Raw genomic sequence first — 17616 nt, 5'->3', positions numbered from 1 at the left:
ATGAAATTCATGAAACATGGTTTATAATGGAAAAAATCTGGAGCTTAGGGGACTCATGTTCTTATTTGAAATGACCAATCATGTACCTTTGGGCAAATCAATCTTTTCAGGTCTCAGTTTCCCTTATATATACAATGAAGAAATTGAACATGATCTCTTGAGTAACTGCTAGCTCTGTGGCACTATGGAAGTACACACATAGAACAAGCTGGATATTTATATTACATGCATTTAATAAGGTTTAAAGTGAATTACAAGGACTTCCCTGGTGGCGCAGTGGTTAAGAAGCCGCCTGCCAATGCAGGTGACATGGGTTCGAACCCTGGTCCGGGAAGATCCCACATGCCGTGGAGCAACTAAGCCCATGCGCCACACCTACTGAGCCTGCGCTCTAGAGCCCGCGAGCCACAACTACTGAGCCCACGTGCTACAACTACTGAAGCCCGTGCACCTAGAGCCTGTGCTCTGCAACAAGAGAAGCCACCGCAACGAGAAGCCCGTGCACCACAACGAAGAGTAGCCCCCACTCACCGCAACTAGAAAAAAAATAAATAAATAAAGTGAATGACAAGGAAATTCAGGCAGAGAAGACAGAGAAAGACCACAGGGTTTTCAGAAACTATTTCATCATGATCTCACTTCCCTTTTGTAAATAACCATTGGCTTTTAAGGTTTCCAGACAAAAGTTACTCTCCCAGGGCTGAGATTGTTTGGGTCTGAGATGTTACCTCAGTGATGGAGAGTGTGGCTGGAACTCAACACTTTCTGACAGTTAATGCCCGAAGCCTGTGGGGTGGGAGGAGAGGGGATATCTTGTGTATATGAGAGGAAATAGAACATTGAGGTCCCCTCAGTTCCCCCCACAGGAGGGGGAAAGAAGCATTGCAGAAAGGAACGCATTTTTCCTAAGTGGAAGAGTTTGGAAGTTCAGGTCAAAGTCAGAATATTAGAGCAGGGAGCTGTGCATATATCACCTAGCACAATTTTCTCATTTTATAAACTTTATAAATGAGGAGGCAGACCTAACAAGGTTATATGACATAGCCCAATTTGTGTTAGAGCAAAGGCTAAGAATTAGGCTCATGACTGGAGCGGAAAGGGCACCTAAACATGAGTATAAGGAATAGGCCATTCATGGTGGTATTTCCCACCTCCTAGTCCAGTGCCTGACACATAGTAGGTGCTTCATAAACATTGGTCACAGGACTCACCAGTTGACTGACTTGACTGAATGAATGCATGAGTGATACATTTCTACCTGTGTTTCCAATAAATACTGTCCATTTCAAACAGAGGACTATATATTATTTCACCGGAGACAGTAGAGGGCTCACTCTACTTGCCAAGAGACACTTGAGGAAGTAACCCTTTTCTTCCTCTGATTATTGCTTCCTCTTTGTTGATGCAGACAGAATAAATGTCAGAGTCCTCACAGGATGTGTGTGGTCTAGCATAGGAGAGAAGCGGGGTTTCCTTCACTGTCATCATAGACTTGACAGTGTTAATAGAGGAGTGATTGGTCATCAGACATCTGGTGTGCTGGGCCTGCAGTTGGGAGAGTGGCCACTGCTCCTGTGACTGGGGAGGAGAGACAGTTCCAGGAAGTACCCAGTTCAGCTGGAGAATTAAAACGGCACCTAAACAGAGCCATTCTTTGCCTTTTCTTCTTCAGAACCCATGTTTTCACATTTTTCCTTTGACTGTGTCCTGCTCTTGCTGCTACTACTTACAAGTAAGTCTGGATTTTTGGAATTGGGTGGTGCAAGATGAAGATGCAAGGATGGTCATCATAATGCTAGCAAGAGCAAAAGTTTGGAAGCAACCTAAATGTCCACCAGCAGGGTAGTGGGTAAAGAAATTATGATATATCCATGATACAAACAGTGATGCTGATGAAACATAATGATATGAGATGTCTGTAAGTCATAAGGTGAATTGAAGAAAGCAAAGAGCAGAATAATGGGTATATTGGACTTCTCTCTGTGTGTGTGTGTGTGTGTGTGTGTGTTGCAGGGGAGTGGGAGTACATGAATGCTTCTTAATGAATAGACTCTGGGAAAGGGAGCTGGGAAATGGAAAAGAGCAGGGAGAGGGCGTAGAGTTTTCATATACTTTTCATGCTGTTTGAATATATGTGTGTACATATATATATATAAATTAATTTTCAACCTCAGAACAGCCATACACTAACTTCTTATTCAGCCAAGGGTTTTTATTTATTATGTGCCTGGTGCTTGAAAAGCAAAAGAGATGTGTGTTAGGATAACTGCCCTGTGTTAGTGAACAGACAACTAGCCCAGATGGGTGAGCTCTTTTCCTGGCCGATAATTACCCATTCATTGTCTGATTGTCTGTTTCCATCAGCACTGCCCTTTGGTGTTCACAGGACTGGCCACAGTTCTCTCCTGGGGCACTGGTTTTCAAAGGGAGGTTTTGAGACCAGCCATATCAGCATGTCCTGGGAACTTGTTAGAAATACAATTTTTGCCCCCCCCCCACCCCCCGCCAAACTATTAAATCAGGAGCTCCGATTAATATTTAATCAGATCGATTAACTCTAAACTCTGATGGTTGAGCCCAGCCGTCTGTGTTTGAACAAGGCTTCCTGGAGATTCCAGTGCCCCTCAAGTCTGAGAATCATTGCTGTAGTGAACTGTCCTCCAAACAGGATAGCAGTAGTGGTTTCCTCTTTATTCTGCAAGGCATTGCTTGCAGTTTTCTTGAAATGGAGCAGCCTCCCTCATTGCTCTCCTTCCCTCTTCACGCAGGGTCTTTGGAAGGAGTATACATGTCTGAGGTGGGTCAGGATGCTGATCTGCCCTGCGCCTACTCTCCACCCACCCCTGAGGATCTCGTGCCTGTGTGTTGGGGCAAGGGACCCTGCCCTTTGTTTCAATGTCACAATTTGGTACTCAGCACTGATGGAAGGAACTTGAACTATTGGACATCCAGCAGATACCTACTAAAGAGGAATTTCCACGAAGGAGACGTGACCTTGACCATAAAGAATGTGACTTTAGCTGACAGTGGGACCTATTGCTGCCGGATCCAATTCCCAGGCCTAATGAATGATCAAAAATCAAACCTGGAGTTGGTCATCAAACCAGGTGAGTGGACCTTTGCATACTTTCTTTCTGAATGACATTTGCCTGTGGATCATATTAAATACACTGATTGGTCTCACCTCTGGTCTTCCCAATTAAAGCCCTCAGGTTGGGCCCCTAAGACCTGAAGTTTAACAGGCCCCACCAGCATTGCCCAGCCATGTTTAATTCCCTCCATCTATTTTGAACCTCATGGCCAGGATCTAGAGAATGGAGGAAAGGCCTAGATCAGAGGTCTGAGTACCTGAGCGGTCATTAAAATCACCTGGGGAAACTTTTAACTCCCACAGATGCTTGGGCTCCACCCCACAACCAGAAAAATCACCATCTCTGGAGGTAGAGCCTGAGTGCGGGGGTTTTACAAAGTCTACCCCCGATGATTCTCCCCCATGTGCAGCCAGGATTGAGAACCACTGGACTCTGCATGTGTCGGGGAGAGGGGGCACGTGTGCTTGCATGTTTTAACATTTATAGAGCATGTACTTAGTGGCTGATGGAGCTAAGTTCAAATCTGACACTGCTTCTTACCAGCTGTGTAATCTTGGGCAAGTTATTTAAACTCTGTGACCTCCTCCTCTGTAAAATATGATACTGCCTACCCTATAGGCCACTGGAAGGATTTTATGAGGTGTTTGATGAAAAACATTTACTGTGGCTGTAAGTTCCATTATTAACAATCAGACTGTGATAATGATGACTGTAACACACCTCTGTCAGACGTTTGGATTGTCATACACTCTCAACGAAGGTGTGTTCAGGTAGGTTTGGAAGTTGAGCGTGTGTTTCTCTTCTTTTGTTGTGTTTACAGTTATTTCTGCTGCCCCTTTGATTCCCTGCAACAAGCTCTCTGCTCTCAGAGAGGCCTCATCCTTACGTTGGTTTCTGTCTTTAGCCAAGGTCACCCCTGCTGGGACTCCATGGAGGGACATCACTACAGCCTTTCCAAGGACGCTCACCACCGAGGGACCTGGCTCAGGTAATTACATATGGGGTCTAGGAGGAAGCCTTTAGTTGGTTTCTGAGTTAAGAGGATTTTGAATATGGGGAAAACATGAGAAAACAGTTTGAGTTTTCTCAAACTGTGCACCCAAGATAGTGTTTGAGGTGAGGGAGGTGGTGGAAGTAAATTTGTGCTGGGAAAAAGGAGCTCTGGGTTAGGGTTCTAGATTAGTCAGGAGTAGCCCTCAGACCTGGGCCAAAGCCTTTCGCTTCTCTGGAAAGCAACTTCCTCTTCTGTCTGAGGTACGGGTTCAGAGACTTTTGGATCTCACCACCCAGTATAATTCCCAACCCCCAAAAAAGAATTTTGATGAGCTATGTATTTTGCCAAACAAGGAAAGAAAATTTCTACTATTGCCACCCCTGCATTAAAAAAAAAAGGACACTTTTAAATTAAATAAGTTTAATCTAATGAAAAACTCATTACGCTGTCCTTATTATTTTCTGATTTACTCCTGGACTGGTGATGTTTTCATGAACTGACCCCAGTCCATGTTTGGTGTAATCTGGATTAGGTGATTTCAAGAATCCCTTCTAACTGGAATAAAGTCCGTCATCTTCCTCAGATTTTGACCTCAGAAGGAGCAGCTAAATTCTTCAACTAATTCAACAAGGACTTTTCCCTGCTGCTTTGGAAGAGAAGATAGGGTCGAAAGAGCAGACCTCAGGTCACGTTGATCAGGGAGGTTAATCTTAAATATTTCCTGTCAGAGTCCTGGTCTCCCTAAACTCTCTGGAGCTCAGTCTTTCATTCTGTAAAATGAGGTTAATAATAGGTAAATTCCAAATCCTAATCTCATAAATCTCAGATTTAAATAAGGAAGCGTGTCTAAGTGCTTAGCGCAGTGTCTGATCCTGGTACCTACTCAATACATGTTAGTTATTGTCATTATCGGTAAGATTCAGAGGCAGAATGAGATTGTGGTTAAGTATGTCAGTGACAGGCAGGATGGGTTCTAATGTCAGCTTTTTGTATTAGTTTCATGAACTCAGTTATGTTGCTCAAACTCTGTGAGGCTCAATTTCCTTACCTCTACAATGAGGGTAATTCCAGTGCCTAGGTCATAAGATTGTTGTAACGACTGATGTGATCATGTATGTAAAGCACTCAGCATAGTGCCTGGCCCAGAGAAAGCACTCAAATATTAATTATTATTATAGATATTAACATCAGCTCTCTAGAGGTTGAATCTTTGGTGGTTCTTTAGTCACTGGTAGCCAACATCTCTTATGAAATTAGTGAGGAAATTAAATATGGTGGAAACAGATGATCGCCCACGTAGTGGGCTAACCAAATCATACATGTGTTCATCATATGCCATTGTTATATTTAAAGAATTCTACAACTGTAGACCTAGAAGAGACTTGAAGGATCCCACTTTCCCATCTCGTGTTTCAAGGTTCTTTACAACGTCACTCCCAAGTTGGCATTCGCTGTATGGTTACCCACCTTCTGAGATGGAGAGATAGCTTCCTCACAACACAGTGCGTGTTTTTTTAGAAGCGTCTATACCATAACCAGAAGTGTCCTTCCTTTCAGTTTTTACTTGTTTGTTCCTTCCCTTTAGGGCAACAGAAATGGAGCCATCTTTTGCATCTGAGAATATAGGCAGAGTACCTACAATCTCTGAGCTTTTCAAAGGCCTGAGAAAATACTTAAACAAAGAAAGGCAATGGCTCCAAACTATGAAAATCAAATGGAAAATTGATTTAAAAAAATTTGATCAAAAAAAGTTAGACAGTCTTACCATTTAGGCCAAGAAAAGTAACTATAGGGAAGCAGAAACTGGATTTACACTAGAAAATGTTGTGTGTGGTTAAGATACATGTTTACTTAGTAGTTCCACCAGTGTGGTTTTTAAATTCCTTTTGGGAAATAGGAGCTAAGGTAAGTGGAAGATAATCTCTTTCCTTTCCTTTTTTTTTTTTTAAACTTTAGGCTGAGAATATGCTTTTATAATATTAAAATCAGAGTCTGTAAACCAGTTCTACATTAAAAGGTTTAGACTTCTAAGCTTCCAGAAAGTGACCTTGACATTTAGAAAGTTTCAGATCCTCTGACTCACACAGAAAAATACGTTGGCATGCTTAATCTTCCCAAAGCTGACAACTTATTGGTTTTTAGAATGCAGTGTTTACGAGGTCAGGGCCTGTGTGCATCTTGTTCACTGTTCTGTCCCTGTCCCCCGTGCCTGGCATAGAGTGGGGGTGTAGTACATGTTCATCGAATGGATAGGCAGATGACTAACTAAATGAATAAAAAGGAAAGAAGGTGAGCTGGCAGCTGGGCAGTGTGGAGGCTTCATCATCACAGTGCCGAGATGAGCCTTGCTGGAGGCAGCACAGTTAAGAGTGTGTGCTTAAAGCCACATGGACCTAAATTGGAAGACCATTTCTGTTATTCACTAAGCTGTGTGACTTTGGGTAAGTCACTTAGCTTCCTAATTCTCAGCTTCTTCATCTCTGTAATGGGACTAATAGTCCCTACTTTAAGATAGTTGTTTTGAATGCTAAATGAGATACTTCCCTTGAAGAATTTAGTACAATGCCTGTTCATGGTAAATTATAGTTACAGTTATTATTATTTTCAATTTTTTAGGGAACAAAATACCCTGTCTTACTCTTAATGAGTAAATGTTAAATTTTTTTTAAAGAAAATTAACTTTCGTTACCTTTCAATTTCTAACCATGCCACATCTTCTTTATCCATTCATCTGTTGATGGACATTTGTACAATGGAATATTACTCAGTCATAAAAAAGGATGAAATAATGCCATTTGCAGCAACATGGATGGACTTTGAGATGATCATACTAAGTGAAGTAAGCCAGACAGAGAAAGGCAAATATCATATGATATCACTTATATGTGGAATCTAAAAAAAATGATACATACGAACTTATTTACAAAACAGAAATAGACCTACACACATAGAAAACAAACGTATGGTTACCAAAGGGGAAGGAGAAGGGAGGGATAAATTAAGAGTTGGGGATTAACATATACACACTACTATATGTAAAACAGATAATTAACAAGGACCTACTGTATAGCACAGGAAACTATACTCAATATTTTGTAATAACCTATCAGGGAAAAGAATCTGAAAAAGAATATATATATATATTCTGAATCACTTTGCTGTACACCTGAAACTAACACAACATTGTAAATCAACTATACTTCAATTAAAAAAATGAAGAAAATAAATATTAGAGAACAGTTATTTGATCTAAAAAAAGTCTAATTATAATGCCTGCCTCTGTGTGATCAGTGTTGTTGGAATTTTGAAGACCTCTTTAGGGCCCTGAGGACACAACAAACCACATATTCAAAATAGGTTTTCCTGGAAGAAGTCTCCAATTCATGGAACATAAGTAGTTGGGTACATCATCTGGACGAAAAAAATGTGGTCATCCTGAAGTTGATTTGTAAGTGTCCAGTAAGTTTTGTTTGTCTCTCAGTTAATTATTGTGAAGATAATGGAGTAGAATTAATTTCAAATAGGATTATAGGTAGCTTTTAAGATTTAAAAAAAACTCATATAAAAGAAAGCATTCTTAACTGTTCTACTGGCTATTTTTCTTCTTTGTGGCAGAGACACAGACACTGGAGACCCTCCATGATAAAAATCAAACAGTGAGTAACTGTGTGTGTGAGCTGACCTTATGCTCAACTCAGAGGAAAAAAAGTATGGCTTTAGACTTCCTTCCTGCCCACTCATTCCTTGGGGGAAAATGCCTTAATCTCCCTTGGCTTCAGGTTCCTTGGCTGTAACATGTTGCTGATAACTGTTGTAACTGCAAGTCCTGTTGTAAGGATGGAGTGGGGTGATGCATGTAAAGTGCCTGTCACATAGTAGGTGCTGGAAAACCAAAAGGAAGAAGCATTAGCATTTTGTCCTTATTCTCAAATTTTACAGTTGTATATCACTGTGGAGGGTTCGGACACCCTCCATCACCCCAGAGTATGTTTCTCCTTGCTTCCATTGCAACCCTAATGACAAAGATTGTTTGTTTAAATTTATTTATTTATGATAAGACACCAGGCAAGAATATTCTAACCCAAGAACTTAGGTATCTAACTAAAAATAAAGCAGTATTTTAATCGACCACCGTTTTAGTGTCTCCCACCTTCTCAGAGTAAAAGGGAAAACCACTAAAACAGAGGTCTCCAATCCCCGGGCCGTGGACTGGTACTGGTCTGTGGCCTGTTAGGAACTGGGCCGCACAGCAGGAGGTGAGCAGCGGGCGAGCAAGCGAAGCTTCATCTGCCGCTCCCCATCGCTCGTGTTACCGCCTGAAGCATCCCCCCTCCATCCCCCCCAACCCCCGTCTGTGGAACAATTGTCTTCCTTGAAACGCCAAAAAGGTTGGGGACCACTGCATTAGAGAACAACCTGATAGCAGTGACTGGAAAATTCTTTGAGGACGTATCCAGGGGTCTGCATTCATTTAACTCAATCTCTGACTCAGTGTCAAGCATTTTTTGTTTGTCCTGTCTTCTTTGCAATCCAGGTCTGCCTTTTCAGTACCTCTGTGTGCCCACAGTGCTTACTGCAAGTGACCTTGCACGGTGCACTCCTGCAGTAAATGTCTGTTGAATAAATGGAAGACTTAATTCCTTGACGTTGTTTTAAAAGTGTTTACCATTACTCTTTTTAAAGGAGGAACATGAAGTGAAATTTTAGAAGCAGTATGTTCGCTGTGACTGAGTTAACAAAATATCTAATTAATTAGAGCAATAGCAATAATAGCTACCAGTGATTGAGATTTATCCTGTACCAGGCTCTGTGCCAAGCATTTTCTGGTTTTCGTTACTTAATTTTCCTGATAACTCTACACAGCTCTTCCTGATGACACAGCTCTTTGGTGACAGAACTGGGATTTGAACCCAAGACAGTCTGGCTGCAAATTCCTAGCTTTTAAATCACTGTCTTTCTGTGAAAGTTGGGGTTTCATGACAAGACACCAAATTTAGACCACTCTGAAACTCGCTGGGAACACCAGGGAATCATCAATGAACAGGGCCCCACTTTTTATGTGAGGAAAGGGGAGTCCATTTACTAAGGCTGCTTCTCCACCCACAGCACAGACAGGCACCTCTTATTCCCTTGCTAACACCAAAGATTCAGCTAATCCCTTTCTTTGGGTGGTTTGAGGCTTGTCTAGAAGGGGACAGATCATGAGTCATTTCAAGGTCCCTGCATTCCTGAGATACTGTGAAAGGGATGGTCCCATGCATAAGTCATGAGACTGGCTGGGCAGACAATGGATTTCTGGTCATTTGCTGCAATTCTGTTTGTGTTTCCATAGGAAATATCCACACTGGCTAATGAGTTACAAGACATGGGTGCCACCACCAGAATAGGCCTCTACATCGGAGCAGGGGTTTCTGCTGGGCTGGCTCTCGTTCTTATCTCTGGTGCTTTAATTCTCAAATGTAAGTCATTTGATGGTGCTTCTCTCTCCATCTGATAAGGAACTGTTAATATAGGAACCAACACAAGCCTAAGATAGAACTATTAGTTTATATTTATACCTACAGGTGATTAGAATAAATACTCTTTAGTCCTTCCAAACCTCAACAATAATAATAGCTCATTTTTATTCAGTGCTTACCATGTAACAGGCATGTTTTATATTTATTATTGTCACCATCTCATATAAGGTAGATAGCACTGTTATTCCTATTCTCATAGCAGAGGAGAATAACGTTTAGAGACAGTAAGCTTTCAAGGTTTTCTCAAGGTTTCAGAATCAGTAAGTGGCAAAGCTGGAATTCAAATTCAAGCAGGTTGATTCTAGTACCTGTTTTTTTATCTTTTGTTAAGAAAATAAACCTTTTTAATTCATGAACATGTCCAGTTTTATTAGGAAGCACAACAACGACAATCACTTTCTTCTGTGCATTTTTCTATCTTATTTCTCAGGCATGGTTCTTTAAAGAGGGGTAGCAGGTTCCTTTAACACTGGGTCATGCCCAGAGTCGCAGCGTTTGTATTTTCCTCCATTGTGACACTCAGCACACATATTTTATTTCTAAGTTACTTATCTTTATTTAAAAAAAATTAAGTATGATTTATCTGCAATAAACTGTATATTTAAAGTGTGTTCAACTTGATGAATTTCAATAGATGGTTTCACCCAGGAAACCATCACCGCAATCAATGCCCAAACACTTCCATCACCCCGAAAGCCTCACATACTTTTATAACTGTGATATATTCTCTTCTCTTTGGTGCAGAGACCAAGGCCTTATACCACTATTATTTTATCAGCCTTTCTTACTAATACATAAACATCAACTATGTGTAGGGTTACAAACCATTCCAAATTTTCCCAGGATTGAAGGAGGTTCCTAATGTGTGGGTTTTCAGTGCTAAAACTGGAACAGTCCAGGGAAAACTGGGATGAGTTGCTCATCCTGTGTGGCTTGAAGCTGCCAAGTGCTTTATGTGCATTAAATCCTCATAACTACCCTGTTGAGAAAGGTACTAATATTATTCTCATGTACCAGTTGGAGAACCAGTGTGCTAAAAGGTTAAGTAACTTGCCCAAAGCTACACAGTTAATTGATAGAGGATTTGAAACTGGGGCTGTCTTGCTCACCATTTTGTTACTCTGCCATTAATGGTAAATGGATTGCTGAGAGGAAGAAGCTACTCACCCCCACTTACCTGGGTTTATGGAGAGATAGCAGTGGAGTTTGGAAATTGACCACATGAATATGGAGTCTACAGGTTGATAAGGAGCAATGACCACACCCACTTTTTGAGTTTTGCCGAGGCCTGGACTGTTCTGGTTTGTGTAGAGGGTATGCAAGCAGGGTGATGAGGAGTGGGAGAAGTCATGTTTTGTGCACACATATGATTACTCCCAAAACATGACTACATGGAAGAATAGATGGGAAAGTTGTATTCGATCTGCAGTCTTTTCCCTAGAAGTTGCTGGAGAAAATCATACAACCAAGGTGATAGGTTTTTAAGTCATGACATCAAAGCCATAAATTGGTACTCAGTAATGCCCAGCAATCCTGTATGTTTCTAGTGCACTGTCTGAGATGAGCATCACATACTTCATTGATGCTCAAATCTCCCTCACCTCTCACTGCACTGATGAAGTATTAAAAGCCTGTTTCAACCACTTTGCCTCAGCCAAGACTTCGTTCTTCCTTTGATCACTTTCTCCAGAATCATCTCTCTCTCCATTCCTGTTTATGCTATTTTTATTAGTATAAAAATATGGCCTAGTTCACACATTTCTCTCCAGTGACTCCCATTTCTCTGCTCTCCTTTACAGCCGTATTTCTCAGATGAGTTGTTCCTACCTCTCACCCCTCCACACTCTTTAACCACGCCCCCTCCCAATTTAGCTTCTACACCTGAAGTGCCATGGAAATAGTTTCAGTCAAGCTCACCAGTGACCTCCATTTTGCTAAATCCTGTAGATACCTCTGTCTTCACTGTAGTACGTCTTTCAGCAATAACTAAGTTGATTCTCACTCATTCTAAAAAGTCTTCCTTCTCTTGGCTTCTGAAACACCAGTGTCTTCACTAGCCACACCTTTCAGTCATTTTTGTTATTTTCTCTTCTTCAGCATGATCTTTAGATGTTGTGATTCCCCATGGCTGGCCCTTTTCCTCTCTCCATGCCCTCTGGCTGATGATGACCTATATTCCCATAGACTTAAATGTCATCCTTAATTTCTCTCTCCAGCACTCAAAGGTGTTGATACTGATTGGCCAGCTGTCCAGTTGTTATCTCCACTTAGATGTGTCCCACATTGTGTCAAGAAAGGAGCTCTAGAGTCTATATTCCACCTTTTTAGAACCCAACCTCCCCCTCCCTGATCTTCTTCATCATAGTGTTTCATTATCATACATCTGGTTGCTTAAGCCAGAGAGCCAGAAGCCATCCTTGAATCCCCTCTTTCATCACTCCTAGTACACAATCCAACTTCACTTTCCTGCACTTTCTCCAAATATCTAAAATCCTTTCGTAATTCTGCATCTCTGTTTCACCACCTTACTCTGAGGCAGTTCTCTATTTACCTCCTCATTTTTTCATACCTCCTTTTAATTCATTCTCCACACAGCAGCCAGAGTGATTGTCTTAAAACCCAGTCAGATCATATTTCTGGCCTTCAGTTATTTCCTATGTCTTAGAATAAAATCCAAACTCCTGATTATGACTTACAAGGTCCTATAGTATCTAGCCCAGCCTCCCTCTCAGACCTTACCGTGTGCCACTCTCTTATTCCAGCCATGCTTTCAGTTTCAGCCACTCACTACTATCTTTTCCAGGGCTTTACTCGATCCAGAATGCTCACCCCGGCTTTTCATTTGGCTGACTCATTCTCTTCTTTCAGAACTGAGCTTAAAGATCATTTCTTCTGAGAATTCTTTCCTGATTAACTTCTTGATTATCTATTCCAGTGCGTTGTTGTTTTCTTTTTAAATTGAAATACAGTTGATTTACAATATTGTGTTAGTTTCAGGTATACAGCAAAGTGATTTCAGTTATATATATATAAAATATATATATATTTTTTTTCAGATTCTTTTCCATTATAGTTTATTATAAGCTATTGAGGGCTTCCCTGGTGGCGCAGTGGTTGACGGTCCACCTGCTGATGCAGGGGACACGGGTTCGTGCCCTGGTCCGGGAAGATCCCATATGCCGCGGAGCAGCTGGGCCCGTGAGCCATGGCCACTGAGCCTGCGCGTCCGGAGCCTGTGCTCCGCAACAGGAGAGGCCACAGCAGTGAGAGGCCCGCGTACCCAAAAAAAAAAAAAATTGAGTATAGCTCCCTTGCTATACAGTAAATCCTTGTTGTTTATCTATTTTATTTATAGTGGTGTGTATCTGTTATTCCCAAACCCCTAATTTATCCCTACCCCCCCTTCCCTTTGGTAACCATAAGTTTGTTTTCTGTGTCTGTTCCTGTTTTATAAATAAATCCATTTGTATTATTTTTTAGATGTCACATGTGTGACATCATATAATATTTGTCTTTGATTTACTTCACTCAGTATGATAATCTCTAGGCCCATCCATTTTGCTGCAATACTTTTCTTTCTATTACATCACAATTTGAAATTATTTTATTTTTCCCACTTACTTTTTTTTTCTTAAATGCCTCTCTCACTAGAAGACAAGTTTCATGATGTCAGGGCTTATAGTTCACCTTTGTGTCCCTGGTGCTTAGCGTACTACCAGACACGTAGTGGGCGCTCCCTACATTTGTTAAATATGAAAAATGCACCTTCATTACTTTCAGCATAGTTTATGTAATAAATCAAGACGCATATCAGTGGTTTGATTTAATTCAATCTAATAGGTAGACCAGACTTCCCTAAACAATCTTTGCCTCCAGTTAGCTCATTTTATTTATCTCATTTACTTTATGAAAGCATTTTAAATTGACTTTTCTTCGCCTTTTTACCTAGGGTATTCTGATAGCAAAGAGAAGATACAAAATTTAAGGTAAGAATAATGCGTGCAGTAGTGGAAGGTGGGAATCTTGGATATTCCTACTCTAATTTGGGCTTTGATCTTTGCTCTTAGAAGTCCTGCCCTGAGACTTTGGGATCTAAAGTTTTACTACTTCCTTTTTGCTTTAGGCCTAGATTTATGAAATGCAAATTTAACATGCTGCTCGGTTTTATTCTTGATCCCTAATCCCTCTAGCTTCTTTAGTCCTAAAGTTAAGGTAGAGAATTTGTCTCCCATTGATAGGAAATGCTTATATATTTCTGATTAAAGGGCTTTTTCAGTGAACTGACCCTTCAGCTGATTGAGTACTTACTACATCCGGGTTCTGGGTGGCCACTGGTTTATAGACATGAACAAGAAACTCAGAATCTACTCTCAGGGCTTTTACAACCCAGCCCAGCTCTTCTTAACTCTGATTGCCTATTAGAATCATCCAGGGCACTTAAGCATACTATTGTCAACCCCAGAGCAAATAAATCAGAATCTTTGGGGATGAGGCCTAACCATAGGTATTGTTCTAAAAACTTTCAAGAAAAAAGTGATTCTGTCCACTGCATATTCTCTAAACCACTAATAATTTTAGACTAAATCTAGATCGTATAGTTATGAAGACAAAATAGTCTGCAGTAAAAAAGTCAAATAAGATCAAATAAAATATTTAATTATCAATGGCTTTATATTTTCTGTGTCAGTATTCTTTATTAGAGCTGAAACTTGAAATGTGGTAATATCAATAGGTAATATTTACATGCAATAATTCATTCTTTATGAAATTATTTGGTTAATGTTCATCTCCACCTATAAATGTAAACTCCATAGAAAATTAGGAACTTGTCTGCCACATTAACAACTGTATCTCCTAGCACACACCTAATTCTTAGTATGCATTTGATATTTGAGGGTTGAATGAATAAACGTTCCTTACAGCAGCCCTGTGAGATAGAGTACTTATTCCCATTTTATAGAGGAGGACCCTGAGACACTAAAGTTTACTAATATACAGCCTCTAGGGGATTTTTGTGTTTTGTTCACTGTTGCATCTCTTGATGCATAGAACAGTATAAACACGTTAAATAGTTCTTGAATGAATAAATGAAAAAAGCAAATCCAACTTACCCAAGATCACATGGGTGGAAAGCAACAGAGGCAGAATTCGAACTCAAGTCTCATTGGATCCATAACACATTCATTTCTTTTACTTTTTGAAATTGTTCAAGCTGACATAATAATTGAAATAATAGTGCAAGGAACAGTAGAACCCTTCACCTAAGCGTGTCGTTTAATATTTTGTCACATTTGCTTTATCAGTTTCTCTATTTACATACATATTTTTTTTTCTGAACCACTTGTAAAGGTGTTTCAGACATCTTGACATTTCACCTAAACACTTCAGTCTGCACTTCCTCAGAATAAGGACATTCTCTTAGATAACACAATGCCATTTTTATACCTAAGAAAATTCAGATTAATTTGAATTTGTGCAGTTATTCCCCAGACTATTTTCATTACTATTTTATGTTTCCCCTGCCTAGTCAGGACCTGATCAAGGATCATATACTGCCTTGGTGGCTATCTCTTCAGCAAAGCCCATTCTTTTAACTCTATTCCATGTTGCCTGGGATGCTTAACTCAACTGCATCACTTTATTTCCACAGCCTCATCACTTTGGCCAACCTCCCTCCCTCGGGGTTAGCAAATACAGCAGGAGAGAGGACACATCCAGAGGAAAACATCTATATCATTGAGGAGAACGTATATGAAATGGAGGATCCATACAAGTATTACTGCTCCATCAGCAGTGGGCAGCAGTCCTGACAACCCCTGGGCTGTTGTCTTTCAACGCCACCAGATTCACCACTTCCTTTTGGGGTTTGGTGTTATCTTCTTTGAAAACTATGAGATGGCTCACCTGACTGGTTTTACAGGTTCTGTCCTCGGCCACCAAGCAGAGTTTTTCCATGTTCTAAAGATAAGTAGCTCACCCGAGGACTGAACTGGGACCAGCATTGTACTTAGACAGGCACAACATTTCCTCTGTGTTCCCGCCACCCAACTCGGAGGCTGCTAATCAGGGCATTAGAGCTCAAATGGGCTTTTATAGAGAGTAGGAATTCTTAATATGGGGTCTCTGGAATTCCAGATATTCAGTTATATGGTGTGTCCGTGAAGCTTCTGAAAATACAGGGGAAATTATGTGCTGAGATACGTGCGTGTCTTTTTCGGTACAGGAAGTCTAAAGGGGCCGCCGATTCTCAAAGAGCTCTGTGAACCGTGGCAGGTTTGGAAACTATTGGAGTAGGAGTAGATGGTCTTGAAGGTTCCCTTTGAGTCTCAAGGTTGATGCTTCTTTGAATGTTGACTCTGTGACAGTAAGTGCCAGTGCACAGCTCTCCTTGGCTTAAGTTAAGAAGACTGCCCAGCAAGGCCTGTGGTGTGGCAGGTGCTCCTGGAGAAAGAGGAAGTATGCTTAGTGTGTGTTGACAGGTTTTGCTTGGGGGTGCACTCAGAGGGAAAGATCTCTGACCAACTTCTCCATTCATGGAGAGAACTTGAGCTGTGTTTCTCACAAAAGAAGAAGTAGTGACTGGGACACAAATTCTGTTTCCTGGTGGAAAGTAGGTAAAGGGCTCCAGCCATATGTATTTGTCCCTGTCAGATCCCCTGATGGAAAGACAATGGCCCTTAAGCTTCAGTTCCAAGATGGTAGAGAGTAGGTCTATCTTGCCTATTTGCTTCCTCCCCAGTCTTGGCACAGCTCTGACACATAATACGGATAGAAACTTACTAAATATCTTGGGAGTGAAAAAATTAAAGAAGCAGAAAGGTAGATTTCTGGGAAGACTTTTCCATTGGAGAGCTCAGACAGAGCTTCACTTGTTGGGGAACTCGAAAATACTCCTAAGTTCCCTTTTCTGCTCTTGTCCAGCATCTGCTCTTCTCAGCATCCTTTCCCTCTCAGGCCCTTGGAAGTGTGTTATTGTCTTTTTTCCCCCTTTCTGCTGAATGAATCAACAATAGGGACCTGTCGCTGCCTGAAAACTGCCTTCCCCAGGTGATGACTGAGCTGCTACTGCGTTGCATGCAGGAGATGTTGGTCACCAAGGATGCAGGCAGCCTGTCTGTTGCAGTGTTTGGGCTGCATCTGGGCAGTATTGGGAAGCACTGGCTTTCTACAGGGAGAACAGTTTGCAAAGTTCCAGGCAGTAGCTTTTAAACAAGCTGAAAAATTAAGTGTTTTAAATTTATGAAATTCTAGAGGGAAGGGACCACAGAAAACATATGAACCAGATTAATGATTCCCCCACAAAAGGGATTCTTATTCTGCAAAAATCTTTACACAAGAATATATATAAAAGGGCGATCATTGCAATGGTGTTTGTGAGAGATGTTTTCCATCAGTTGGGGAATGATTGGTTATTGTGGTATGTCAGCACACTGACACAAGTAAAAAAAATTAGGTGGTTTCATCATTGAGCTGTTTTGCTAATTCAACAAATATTAAGTGCTTACTCTGTGCCAGGTTCTCTGGTGCTGGGATCATAGAGAGAGACCAAATAGACACATCCCTGACCCCACAGAACTTCTGATTGATCTGACAGGAAGGATGATTTCATTCAGTCAGTCATTCTTTCAGTGAACATTTTTTGTCGACTGCTTTGTGCCAGACACTGTTTTAGTTCCTAGAAATATAGCAGTTAAGGAAACAGACAAGATCCCGACTCTCACAGACCTTGTGTTACTTGTCAAAGGAGAAATCTATATTGCTAAGTCAAAAGAAAAAAGAGTTCTAGAATAGTATATATAGTTAATGCTAATTTTTTTTGCCTTTAAATAATCCAGAAGAATATTCCCAAATTAATATGGTTATTCCACAAGGGCAAATAGTCAAAAGATAGTTTCACTTTTTGCTTTTATGTGCTTCTATAATTTGAATTATTTTATCCATTTTTTGTAATAAAAAAATAGATTTAAATACTGTAGCAATGTTTTCCTGTCCACCCTCCTCCTCATAGAAA

At 40.8% G+C, this 17616-nt stretch overlaps 1 protein-coding gene across 1 annotated transcript; it reads left to right on the top strand.

The window, feature by feature from the left end:
* Positions 1–1618: 1618 nt before the first annotated feature.
* Positions 1619–15801, top strand: HAVCR2 (hepatitis A virus cellular receptor 2). The gene is made up of 7 exons (XM_065874520.1): positions 1619–1732; positions 2769–3107; positions 3997–4080; positions 7702–7742; positions 9419–9545; positions 13555–13591; positions 15256–15801. The coding sequence occupies exons 1-7, from the start codon at positions 1678–1680 to the stop codon at positions 15413–15415; spliced, it is 843 nt and encodes a 280-aa protein (XP_065730592.1). The 5' UTR covers positions 1619–1677; the 3' UTR covers positions 15416–15801.
* The last annotated feature ends 1815 nt before the right edge of the window (positions 15802–17616 follow it).

The sequence above is a fragment of the Phocoena phocoena genome, chromosome 3 (assembly GCF_963924675.1).
Source record: "Phocoena phocoena chromosome 3, mPhoPho1.1, whole genome shotgun sequence".
NCBI classification, from domain to species: Eukaryota; Metazoa; Chordata; class Mammalia; order Artiodactyla; family Phocoenidae; genus Phocoena; species Phocoena phocoena.
Note: the sequence above shows the minus strand (reverse complement) of the source record. Positions and strands in the feature narration are given on the sequence as shown.

Coding starts and splice junctions, on each gene's coding strand:
- HAVCR2 (XM_065874520.1), top strand. CDS start 1,678: ATGTTTTCACATTTTTCCTTTGACTGTGTCCTGCTCTTGCTGCTACTA. Junction 7,743..9,418: donor TCCATGATAAAAATCAAACA/GTGAGTAACTGT, acceptor GTGTTTCCATAG/GAAATATCCACACTGGCTAA. Junction 9,546..13,554: donor TGGTGCTTTAATTCTCAAAT/GTAAGTCATTTG, acceptor CTTTTTACCTAG/GGTATTCTGATAGCAAAGAG.